We start from the raw sequence: 13536 nt of genomic DNA on the forward strand, positions 1-13536 counted from the left end.
AAGAGATCCCTTGGATTTAATAACTGGTCGAACCTCCTTTGGCAGCAATAACCTCAAACAAGAGCTTCCAGTCGCTGCTGATCAGACCTACGCAATGTTCAGGAAGAATTCTGAAAAATTCTGCCTTACAGAACTGCTTCAGCTCAGCCATATTCTTAGGATGTCTGGTGTGAACAGCTCTGGAGATCATTCCACAGCATTTCAATTGGCTTATGGTCTAGGCTCTGACTGGACCATTCCAAAAGCTGCGTTTTCTTTTTTTGAACCCATTCTGTAGTATATTTACTTTGATGTTTAGGGCCATTGTCCTGCTGCATCACCCAACTTCTACTGAGTTTGAGCTGGAGGACAGCCACCCTGACATTATCCTGTAGAATACCTTGATAAACTTGGTTACTAATTTTCCCCTCGATAATGGCAAGCTGTCCAGCCCGTAATCAGCAAAGCAGCCACAGCTCCCTCCACTGTATTTTACCATTGGGATGATCTTTTCATGTTGGTATGTGGTGCTCTTTTTACGCCATACATAGTGCTGCATGTTCTTCCCCTTAGTTTCATCAGTCCCCAAAACATTTCCGCCAGTAGCATTGTGTAGTGTCAAGGTTCTCTTCGGCAAACTTCAGGCGCACAGCGATGCAATGGTCCTCTGTGGCCTGTTAAATATTTTGCCTCTGGTAGACTCATAAACAGAGTTGTTAACTAGTTCCAATGATTCCTTCAAGCCTTTTAGCTGTTACTCTAGGGTTTTACTCTTTTTAACCTCATTGAACATTCTGCGTTGTGCGTTTGGAGTCATCTTGGCTGGGCGCCCACTAGGGAGAGTAGCCAGAGTTCTAAATTGTTTCCATTTATGGACAATTTGTCTAACTGTGGACTGATGAATATCAAAACTCTTTGAGATTACTTTGCAACCCTTTCCAGTTTTATGGTTCATGTCTTCTGATATGTCTTTTATGCAAGGCATGGTTCACATCAGCAGATACTTCTTGTTTGAGTGTTTCTTATGAGTGAAAGTAGCTCTAACCCACACCTCTTATCTCGTTTCATTGATTAGACTCCAGGTTTGCTCATTTCTGACTCCAATTAGTTTTTGTTGAAGTCATTAGCCTAGGGGTGCACATACTTTTTCCAACCTATGCTGTGAATATTTGAATAATGTATTCAATATGCAAAAGAACAATACAATTATTTCTGTATTATTATTTGAAATAGATTTGTTCATTATTGTGACATATTTTAGGACAGATTTATACATGAATACAGATAATTATAAAGTGTTCACTTACTTGCCACTGTATACTGCAGCTCATTGGCTTTGCAAATATAAGGTTAAAATGTTAGCTTTAATTTTTAGGGTATTTCCATCCATATACTCTGCCTGGCCTCTACTGCAGCCATCTTTTGTCTTTAGCAAGTGAAATACATGTTCAGTTGGATTCAGATCAAGTGATTGACTTTGCCAGTAAAGAACTTTCCACTTTTTGGCCCTGATAAATGCAAGGCATCCAAATTTAGTTGGATCTGAGCAGATAAGACCTTTCTGTACACCTTCAGAATTCATGCTGCTACTTTTGTCAGCAGTCACATGATCAATAAAGACCAGTGAGCCCATTACAGTGGCAGCCATACATGCTATCTCCACAATGTTTCACAGATAAGCATGTTCTTTGGATAATTTCCTCTTTTCTTACCTTTGGTACAGGTTAATACTTATCTCATCTGTCTATAAGATTTTATTCCAGAACTCTAGTTTTTAAATGTACTTTTTAGCAAACTCTAACCTAGTCGGTCTGTTGAGGTTTACCCGTTGTTTTCATCTTGCATTGAACCCTCTGAGGATGTGCTGATTTATTGTTCTCTTTTACTGTAGTCTTTGATACATCTTGGGCTACATCCCAGAGAGTGTTCTTGATCTATTTGTCATTTGAAAGGGGTTTTTTCTTCGCAATTCAAAAGTATTGTTCAGTCATCCCCTACAGTGGTAGTGGCCTACCGGGTTGTTTGATATTGCTATCTCACTAATGCATTCTTGCTTCTTAACAATGTACTTCCAAATACTTTTCTTTTTCCTATATATCCAAAGGTCCTGCAAATATTATACTGCTTACATCAGCCACAACATTAAAGCCATCATAAGGGATTTGTTGTCAAAAGTTTCATTTTTTGACATCTTTCTTAACAGATGTTCCAGGACCTAAAAAAAAATAAAAACCACCTGCCATATTTAAAAATGCATGGCATTTAATCCTACATCAGTTTCACCCTTCTTCCCTCCATTAAATTACATGGTACTGCATGTGGTGAAACCTATGTAGGAATAGATTGCATGCATTTTTTTAAATATAAAAAATTCTACAGGTCCTGGAGCATCTGTTAAGATAGACATGACCATGAACACCAGTACATACCAAGATAATCATGATTCACCTATGATTATCTGCTTAAATAAGTACACACATCATATAATGAAAAGAAAATGAAAAAAAAAGCTTGTGGTCTAAATGTTGTGACTGATCGGTGTATGTTGCAAATGTAATATTTTAATTTCATTAAAAGGCACTGTAATTCTTCAAACTAGTTTGTTTAAAAATCTTGTTTTTGGGTTTTAGTTCTTCTTAGAAGACAAAATGATGCCTGCAGCGTCTAATACCTCCAATGAGACTTCGCATTACCCAAATGCCCAGGGCCCACAATCCCCAGAGAACAATTTTTTCTACCTTCCAGTAAGTAACAACCTCTTGAATTATCTTAGATGTTTTCTTCTTTCTGTAAAAAAATGTCTGTCACAATGCATCATGGGAAGCACTTCAGAGTGCCTTACATGTTTGTTCATTGTGGCTACAACAGTATTACATATAGCTAAATTAAAAACATATTATCTGTTGTTATTTCATCAACATTTGATTGTATTCACAGCAGTGACAAAGTTTACGTCAAAAGTGCACCTCATCTCTGTTGAACAAGTCATTAATGTTCAGGAGGAATATTTGTTGACTGAATAAATGCCATTCACCATGCTGAGTTATGACTAAATTGAATTGATTCAGCTGATTACACTGGAGACTAATAGAATAATATGAATTTAGAAAGTAAGACATGAAACCGTGAAACTGAAAATGAAAAAGAGCGTCCATTGACACGTTTGGTATATCATTTTACTGGACAGATAAATAAATAAGTAAATAAGTAAGTAAGTAAATAAACAAATAAATAAATACATTTTAAAGCCTGGCAGTTGCTGAAATTAAGCTATAATTGAAATGCCCATCTTTGTTAATGCTTCCTACTAACTATACCTGCTATTGAGATGTATCCATTTCAGTGGCTGAAGACCTCTGAAATCAATGTGCTCATATATTCATTTGGCCAGTTCTCCACAGACTTCACTGCATTTTAAAATAAACATGGGCAAAGCATATGTTCTACATATCGTGAAATGGTGTCTTTGATGGAATTGAATTGGCCTTTGGAAACAGAATTTACATTTTCAAATTAATTTTACCATTCAAAATATGCAAATAACCACACATTACAACAGTGGTATGCAGAAGAGGATCTCTGAACACACAATGCATCATAATTATAAGTGGATAGGCTACAGCAGTAGAAGTCTAAAAGATAAGTCTAATAAATACCTAATAAAATGCTCACTGGGTGTACAATTTCTTTATAAAGAAAGTGTTTTGGCCTCTTCTGTGGTAGATTTTGGAATGCCAAATTCCTTTTTGAATAGTCAAAAAAATAATTTCACGGCAACAACAATGATGAGAGTTAAATAGCGAAGCACAAAAAGCAGAGCTGAGTCCCATGTGGCCAGCTGGTAAGGCCTCGCCACAGTGAACACGGGCAGGGTCCAGTAGTCTAGACACGGCTAGTCCCTGTCTGGGAAATGCCATTAGTTGAAAGGCACAGTGCAGCAGTGGGGCAGTTTGCTCTGGACCACAGGGGGCTGGGATTAAGTTTGTCCCGCTCCAGTCCTGCTTTCCTCAGGAAACTGCTGTGTCACCGCCCCCTTGTGACTCCAGCAGTAATGAAATTGCAATGTTGTTTTGTAAAAAAAAAAAGAAAAACTTGATTTTTTTTTTTTTTTAATTTAATGAAATCTGACCAAATCTAATCTTCCTTCTCAACAATGTGCTCTGAGGCACAAGGCAATTATGAGTTCATTAAGTACTGTTCATTTGTAGCTATTTATTTAATACTTAATCTATTGCTGAATGTGTGTTTCCACAGAGGTCTGAAAAATGTCTGTGCAAAATATTGTTGGTGCTTTTAATAAAACCACCCCCACCCCGTTCTCTGTCAACATCATTTTCCATCACTTATCTGTGCTCATCTGTAAAACTTAATTCTTTCTCTCTATCTTGCTCTCTCTCTCGCTCTCTTGCTTTCTCTCTGACCCTCTTTTTCTTTCACTCACTCTCTCGCTCTCTTGCTTTCTCTCTGAATCTCTCTCTTTCACTCACTCTCTTTCGCTTGCTCACTCAATTTCTCAATTTCAAAATACATATTGCCAGTTTGTTCAAAGTAATCATAATGGGTAATCACGCTCTCTCTCTCAGTATTTTATATACAGTTGCATTCTGGGCCTGGTCTCGTGCTCCGTGTTCCTGAGGATTAACTATGAGCTGAAGATGGTGATCATGCTGGCAGCTGTGGTGGGCTACAACACCATAATCCTCCAGACCCACGCCCCTGTGCTGGACGAGTACAGCAAGTTCCTCTACAAAAGCCAGAGTCTGGACAGGTGGGAGCCCTGTCTTGTCTCTCCATGGTCTCCATTTGAAATAAAAGATTCTACCTAAATGCCACAATATCTGATAGGGGAAACAGTGGAAGCCTAACTGCGGTATTAATCTTTTTAGAACAGGTTTCCATACTGAGACACACTTGCTATATCCTTTGAAAGGATTTGATAGTGTCAATTGTCTTTGATCGCCATCTTGCTTGATTATTCTGTCAAATCCTGTCTCCGTGGACACCGTTTTGATTTGTCCAGACGTCCTTCAGTCTACTATGACTGAATTCAGCCCTTCTCCAGTGGCTATCTGTTCAGACAGAGTTATATAATTTATGTATCACCATGTACAGTACAAGCAGGCACTGAACAAGAAAGGCTGAGCAAATGCAAATAAATGTTCCAGTGTGTCTTTTTTACTTTGCAGGCTAGCCCCCAATGGTCCTCCCATTACTCCAGATGAAAGAGAGTGGTTAATCCCTCTCCCATCATTGTGGCTATAGCTGCAGTACGCAGAGAACACTTTGATTCCATCGAGAGGCCGCCAGAGGTGCGAGGAGACTCCAATTTGTCTGAAAATGAAAATCCCATTAAGCTCCAAAAATAGCGAATAAGATGGGCTTCAAAGAGTGCCCGAGGAGAGCGGCCATCTTGCACCTCCCTTCTCCTCCTGCCTAACATGCATGCCCGAACTTCTTTCCGGAAAGTTCCGACCCGTTCTGGCGGTAGGCCTGAGCTGTCGAGTGGGCGACGGCCACGCCCCTGTGTTTTTGCGTCATCCCCCAGAACTCTCCTCTGTCTTATTATCACAAACCTGAGGGCTAGGGGCGTAATTGATTGGTCTGCCTGGAGGTTCTGAGTTATCGCCGTGGTGCCAGACGGGGTGCCACAGCCTATCACTGTGTTGAGTGGCGGAAGAGGGCCGTCTCTGCCAGACAGGCCCTTCTGAGACCCGCGTGGTGCTCTTTTTGGTGCACACACACCTGCTGTCTTGCCAGCCCTCATTAGGCTAGCAGACTGTAGCCTGACATATCCGGGCCTAGTGGGTTCAAACAGGGATCCCAAGTGTCATTTTCATTATTTCCTCTGTTCTCCAATAGAGGTGGCCTGGTTTGAGCTTATAGGGCTTTTTACAGAAGTTTGCCTCTCTGCAGATCCCCAAAAGAAACAGACTGAGTTCAGTATGTTGACACAGGGTCAGCAAGGTTTGATAAAGAGACAGGGCTCATCAATACAGGACTATTGCTCCCATCATTGCACTGCCTCTGCCTCAGTAGAATGCTCCCCGAACTGTTGAGAAGTTGAAACGGTACTGTATAACCCATGGGTTTCCCACATACAGTGCTTGGTGTTTTCAGGAAGCTAATGTTATGGAAAATGGTAAAGGTTGGTGTCCTTGGTGATGTGGTACACTGTGTGCTGAATAAAGATCTTGAAATACCATTTAAAAGTAAACCACAGGTAATGCAAGTTACAAAGCTACGGTTAACCAGGTATAAGGTTAATGTGTGTTAAACGTACAGAGATGAGCAGGAACATTGCTGTTACCGCCATCTTGTGACTGTCTTTATTTGATGATTTGTTGTTTTTTGTGAAGCCTGGGTATATAGCAGAAAACGCAGAATGGTTTGAGGAGACTCGTTATACAAACATACCATTTCACACCACTGTTCGTCTAGCTGGGTAAGGCTACATGACTCATTGGCCTCTCAGATACTTCCGCTTTTAGATGCATTTGGGGGGTTCCTACAAGCTTGTACACATTTTACATTCAGATCTGAGATTTTTCTGGACATGTGTTTCTGTCCTCAAAAGCATAAGTCACAATTTTGCAATTAAATGCAATCTTTTAATTTCATCAAAATGTACACAACCATTCTAACGTTTAGTCGCACCTTGCCTTTTTCTGCTTTTTCTTTAAAAAAATCTGGATATCTTATTTTCAGGTTGTCCTACAAGTGATATTAAAACTCTTCGCATTTGAACTGATCTCTATGAGAATTTGTGGGTGGGACTAGATTCAGCTGTAAATTATGCTGATACAGTATGGAGCACATTTGTTAGCTAAATGGTTTTAAGTCATCAAGGGTACAAGGTATCACATGAGCCTCAAACCACTGTGTTGCTGTCAAATATGCAGTAGATACTACAATAATTGTTTTTCCTGAATATATTTATTTTTTTCCATTGATTTTAACAGGAAAATTTGTCAGGTGAAACTATTATTGTAGTATGTAATGCATATCTGGCTGCAGCATGATGGTTTGAGGCTCATTTGATACCTTGATACGCCATTTAGCCAACAAATGTATTCCATACTGTATTTTTGTTTATTGTGCTTTGACCACATAAGAATAGTTTGATCACAAACTGAGAAAATAACACATTCAATCAGAAAAAGCAGAAAAAGACAAGGTGACCCCAAACCTTTGTATGGTAGTGTATGTATCACACCTTTGAAAAATAAAGGCTCAATTCCAAGACCCTGATTGATTTCAGTTTTCTTTTTAAAATCTAAGAAGATGACTTATTTGCAATGGTCCAATCTCTATTTCACACCAATTGCATTTTTTTTAGTTCTTTGGTATTGTTTTGCTCTGGGGACTTGTTGTGCTTTAATTGCGGTCTCCTGATTGAGGCTGTGTGAATGAGGTGAGAGAGCTGGGCAGCCGTGATAAAGTGGAAGTGACTTTCAAAAATGAATGACAGGTGGAGGGAGCAGTCTGTCAGACGTCTGTGAATTCAGTAAATATACTCTCTCTCTCTCTCTCTTCCTCTATCTTCTTTATTCTAGACCAGGAGTTCTGAAAGACCTGAAGACGATGGGCTCTGTCTCTCTGTTCATATTTTTCATCACTCTGCTCGTTTTGGCGAGACAGGTGAGGGGTCTCTGCAATGAGCAGTCTCTAAAATTACATCATCCAATATTTATTTGAATTTGACTTGATTTCAAACTGAAAAGATCCAACAAAAGCAAATTCACCCCATTTCCCCTCGAAGTGTGGTTTTTACAGGTCTATAAGTCTCTGCCTGTTTTAAAAGTATAATACAATTTCATAGGGGTATTTTGTTAATAAATGATACCATCACCATTCCATATTTCATTTTCTGATGAAAAACCTATCAAGATAAGTATCACATAGTCATTTTTATTTCACAATCATTTTCACAATATGCACATTGCAGCTTCCATCAGTATTTATTTTACCATTACAACTGCACTTGTGTGCTGTATTTGTTTCTTTGGACACAGTGGCTTCAGAAATAATTGGGAATAGATTAAACATTTATCTTGGAAAATGCAAAAGCAGCCCCACAATTTGGCAAAAAATAACTGTATATTAGGTTGGGTGGGGGTGGGGTGAGGAGCAATATAATAGCTGTGGAAAAAATATTGTTAAAGCTTGCATTACCCTGCCATTGGGTATCATCAATCAATCCCCTTCCTAGAAAGAAACTATGTGGGAGATGGATCTCCATGGAGCCCAGAGGCCCATTTGTAGGCTCCACATCCAGGATCCACCGATTCTCCATAGGCTCTGTCTCTGTGATTTATAGTTCTAGGGGGACTTTCATGTTGGGGACACATTGAGCGACTCAAAATAAAAATCTGGGTTAAACCAGCTAGCACATAGTGTATCTCGCCACAACTCACAGCAATACTTCCACAGAAGAATATAGGTTATAACATACAGCATGTAGGGCAGCTCCAGCACTGACTGAGGACTACAGTACCATTGAGCGTAGTTAAGCCATTCATTAAAACTGATTGTCTTTTAACATTATGGAGATACTTTTTTTTACGTCTCTCATGCAGTCATGCATTACCATTGGTCATCTAAAAAATATTTATATGGGTGGCATGCTCTGGGCCATACAACTACATTTTAAAATAGCCCCTGTAACTGTAAATGATTTGTGATTAGATTCAGAGGCACAACTGGATGGCAAAGAGTAATTGCTGTTTTAAACATTGAAAGGTCTGGTGAGATAAATGTCCACACTGCTATCCTTCCATATTCATTACTACAGCTACAACAGTATAAATTGTTCTTTGATTTATTTTTATTTATTTATTTATTTTTACTATATGATGTACTTGCCTCTAGTAATGCTGTACAATTCAGCCAGGGTCATTTATCAGACAGATAACTGCAACAGTACAGAAGATAATATATACAGAAATATCTGAATTAACATAAGATACATTTGCCAGGACCGCTGATCATTTCTGTGGTGTACGGCTATTTGTTTTAGGATCTGTTGTCAACAACTGCACATGTATATTTGCTGATCTTTCATTATTTAATTATTATTTTATTTTACTGTGTTCAGTTATTCAGTGCAGTCTGTGTGTATTTGAACAGTTGGTACAATGTCTGTTCTTTTGGCTCTGTAGTCCAGCACATTGTACCAACTGTCCAAATACATACGGACTGCACTGTCGCATTGCACTAGCATTGAGGTAAATGTACGTTTACAGAAATATTGTGCCAGGGAAAATGAATGATAAAAAGAATAAGCAGCATATGCACAGGTGTCCCAGGACAGCATGTATAAAAAACACCAAATTAGCTTCCCTACTCTTTCGATTAAAAGTCTTCCAATTCCAAGCAGAACGTCCACACATGCTTGTGAAGTACCCCATGACACAAAGCTGAATTCCAACAGCAAAATACTTTTTTCCATTTTTTCTGCTGGATAAATTATTCATACTGCAGTAGCCAGTCTTAAGTGTGCATATGTAGGGCATTTTACAGAAGTGTGTCTCTCTGCAGACCCCAAAAAGGAAACAGACAGTGTTTACCATGTTGACATACAAGGTCAGCAAGGTTTGATAAAGAGACAGTGAGACAATGCTCCCAGAACTGTTGAAACTGTTGAAGTTGAAATAGTATTGTATAAACTATGGGTTTTCCACATGTTTGTGTTAAGCTGATGTTAAGGGAAACCAGTTGGTGTCATTGGTGGTGTGGTACAGTGGGTGCTGAATTATGATCTTGAAATACCATTTAAAAATAAATCACAGTTACCTGTGAATCAGCAGTCAGCTGTGCTACAAAGGTTAACCAGGTTTCTTAGGCATACAAAGATAGTGGCAGCAGGGTCAATGTTGTTTCTCCTGTTTTATCTTTGTCTTTCTTTGATGAATTGTTGTTTTTCTGTGAGCCTTGGGTATATAGAGGTAAATGTGGAATGATTTGAGGAGACTCCTGCGCGCCATTCGCATATAGCCGTTCACATTTCATATTTCCACATTGGAATTCTATTTTTATGTTGCACATTCTGTTTAATAAATTTAGAGTCCTAACAGACATACACAACATAGGATACCTGCACTGCGCAGTCCTATACACTAGTGCACATGATACAGAATTAATTTTAGTCCATACAGGCCAGAGGCACGTCTGCATCTACACAGGTACCGATCGTACAGTGGGGTGCAAAAATTTGAGCACTCCTGGTTTAAATGTCTTCTACAATGAATCTGTATGTGATTGAAAGCAACCTGAACTCTCAACGGTTAAACATGAGACTTTTCTGCAAAAAATGGAAGATAAATGGAACAGTTGAAGTCAAGGCAAGGTCTGAAAGACCAAGGAAGATTTCAGATTTCAGAATGGGCCGAGACCTGGTGAGAAATGTTCAGAAGAACCCATACATCACTGCAAAAGAGCTGCAAAGAAGAGTAGCAAACACAGGTCTAGCTGTTCACAGTACAATAATACAACATACTTTAAACAACAAAGACCTACATGGCAGAGTTGCCAGAAAGAAAGACCTCAACACAGAATTAAGCATCTGATGTATGCAAAAGAAAACATTGAGAAGCCTGAAGCCTTTTGGGACAATGTGCTTTGACTGACAAAACCAAAATTGAACTTTTTAGCACCACCAGAGAAGGAAAAAAAAGGGTTAGCCTTTGTAGAGAAGAACACCTGCTGTCATGGTGCTGGAGGTGGATCCAAGTGGAAGGAAAAAACTCTGGAGGCTAATGTTCAAAGATCAGTCCAGACATTGAAGTTGAAGAGGGGTTGAGTGTTCCAGCAAGACAATGATCCAAAACATACCTCGAAATCAACCATGAAGTACCTCCAAGAAAGCTGGATGAAGGCCAAGGGTGGCCTGTAGCGTAGTGGTTAAGGTAAATGACTGGGACACGCAAGGTCGGTGGTTCTAATCCCGGTGTAGCCACAATAAGATCCGCACAGCCGTTGGGCCCTTGAGCAAGGCCCTTAACCCTGCATTGCTCCAGGGGAGGATTGTCTCCTGCTTAGTCTAATCGACTGTACGTCGCTCTGGATAAGAGCGTCTGCCAAATGCCAATAATGTAATGTAATGTTTTGGAATGGCCACCACAGTCCCAAGATAATATGAATTCTGTGGAGAGCTCTCAACCATGGCATACATGCAAGGAGGCTGAAGAATAATTCTGAGTATGAGCTAGAGGTGTTCTGTTCAGGAAGAATGGGATAAAAATCCAAAAGCAAGAATTGAAAGACTCTTAGCTGGCTACAGGAAGTGTTTACAAGCCTTTACAGTTGCTTGAGGAGGAGTTACAAAGTACTAACTGACAGGGTTCCCAAACTTTTGCACTGGGCCTTTTCAATTTTTAGTTGTATTTTGAAACTTTAATTTAAAATTAAAACAATCTTGCTTTAAAACGTGTAGAAATGAGGCATGTTTAATGTTTAGCGTACCATTTAGAGGTCAGGTTCCCTTCCGTTCACTTAGATATTAATTGTAAAACGCTTTTTGACCAGGGGTGCCTAAATCACACTACTGTATAGTGTCACGCTGTTCGCTGACATTTGCAGCTTCTTGTGTTTACCTGTTAAAACAGAGGAGCAGTTAAACTAATATTTTTGGAGTCTGATACACAAGCACACATTGAATAAATCCTGTTCCAGTAGCGCCTGGTAAGCCTATCGCGTTTCCTTCGTCTCGTACTTCTGCTTTTTGGTGTATTTTGACGGTTCCTACACTTAAGACTGGCTATTAACAGCGTTGGAATTGTTTATTGTACATGTAAAACATTAAACTGATTATATAGCTATTGCATGGCTTAGTAGCTGTTAGCACCTGATAGGTTTCTTACATTGATATGATATGTGCCTGGGTGAGTTGGCCTCAAAATAATCTTAAAGGTATACCTTTGGGCATGAATATTTTTATACATTATCTATGCAAGCAATGTTACTGTACAGTGAAATGCAAGTTCACTGCATTGTTGTATTTCATGTGCAGACAGTTTTACTCAAGTTAGAAGTTAGACCAGTGAGGTCCAGCAGGGCTTAAGGGGAACTTGTGCTCATTAATATTCCCTTCTAAACAACTTCATTTTCACATATTGTCATTATTTAAATGAATTTCCTCAAATACATTCTTCCACTGGTTTATTTCTTCATTATTTTGTCCAAATAATTTTTTGAAGTAGATCTGTGGTTTCTGTCTGCAGTGATGCGATGAGTGTGTGTGGGCGTGTGTTTTTGTGGCAGGTTGGTGGGGAGGGAGTGGGGTTAACAGCTGTTCTTTGACTTCTTTCTGTACTTCACACAGCTTGTGATCAGATGTGTACTGTCTCTTTACCTCTGTGTCCTCTTGTAACAGAATGAATATTACTGTAGGTTAGACTTCCTGTGGAGGAACAAGTTCAAGAAGGAGTGTGAGGAGATTGAGACCATGGAGAACCTCAACCGTGTCCTGCTAGAGAATGTTCTTCCAGCCCATGTCGCCGAGCACTTCTTGGGCCGTAGCTGGAAGAATGAGGTGTGTGTGGGTGTGTGGGTGTGTGTGTGTGTGCGTGTACATGTGTGCATGTGTGTTTTGACAATGGTGGGGTCAATTATCAGGAATCTCTTCCTGTTTCATGGCTTTCAAGTTGGTCATAATTTCTAATTTCATTTCACTTGTTTGTACGTTTAAATAGGTTTGCATTATTGGCACCATCCAATGACCTGTGTCCATGTGTGTTTTCTGACAGGATTTATACCACCAGTCATATGACCTGGTCTGCGTCATGTTTGCCTCAATTCCAGACTTCAAAGAGTTCTACACCGAATCAGATGTCAACAAAGAAGGCTTGGAATGCCTGAGACTGCTCAATGAGATCATTGCAGATTTTGATGAGGTAGCTACTCTTTGCTTGCGTTTGCTTGCAGTTGTGCTCCTTTGGTGGCCATAGGATGTTGACTCACCACACCTTTGGCCTTTTGACAGTTGCTGTCCAAGCCCAAGTTCAGTGGCGTAGAAAAGATCAAAACTATCGGCAGCACCTACATGGCTGCCACAGGCCTAAACGCAACCCCAGGGCCGGAGTACACACAGGTAACAAAATAACTATCATTCATGTAGATATAACCTTGCAGTTCTAACTTCATATGTAAAAGAAAGAACATCTAAGACTTTGGCCGCTTACACTTTGGCCAATACATATTAACAGACCAAGACCATGTCCACATCCGCACACTTGCTTACTGAAGAGTATACAAGTTATGTATGACTTGTTACTTGTATCAGTAGGCAACAGTAGGCCGATTTGGACACAGCCTTGGTCTTGCCAATTTGTCTTGGTTACTGGGAAAGTGTACATACCGATATAAACAGAAAAGGCAAGTTCCCTGATGTAGCAGAAAATCTCAATGTCCTTCAGACATTGCATGCATTATGAATCACTGATTGAAAAACATACTCTACATTTCTTAAGGAATATGAATTGTCATCTCTCATGACATGCTTATCTGTTTAGTTTCATTTTTTCAGAAGTATCAAGTATTCTATTATTATTATCTATTATC

General features: G+C 39.6%; 1 protein-coding gene across 3 annotated transcripts in view; it reads left to right on the forward strand.

Annotated features, from left to right (window-relative positions):
• Positions 1-13064, forward strand: part of adcy2b (adenylate cyclase 2b (brain)) — a 68480-nt gene extending 55416 nt beyond the window's left edge. Inside the window, exons 17-22 of one of the 3 annotated variants that reach the window (XM_061254326.1) lie at positions 2610-2723; positions 4563-4747; positions 7533-7617; positions 12350-12508; positions 12778-12869; positions 12959-13064. In XM_061254326.1, the coding sequence (XP_061110310.1) occupies positions 2610-2723; positions 4563-4747; positions 7533-7617; positions 12350-12508; positions 12778-12834 (600 nt within the window). In that variant the 3' untranslated portion in view covers positions 12835-12869; positions 12959-13064. Of the gene's footprint in view, positions 1-2609; positions 2724-4562; positions 4748-7532; positions 7618-12349; positions 12509-12722; positions 12870-12958 lie in introns of those variants that run through there. The other 2 variants (XR_009709551.1, XR_009709552.1) reach the window with 2 other exon arrangements.
• The last annotated feature ends 472 nt before the right edge of the window (positions 13065-13536 follow it).

This window comes from Conger conger, chromosome 9 (genome assembly GCF_963514075.1).
Source record: "Conger conger chromosome 9, fConCon1.1, whole genome shotgun sequence".
Taxonomy (NCBI): Eukaryota; Metazoa; Chordata; class Actinopteri; order Anguilliformes; family Congridae; genus Conger; species Conger conger.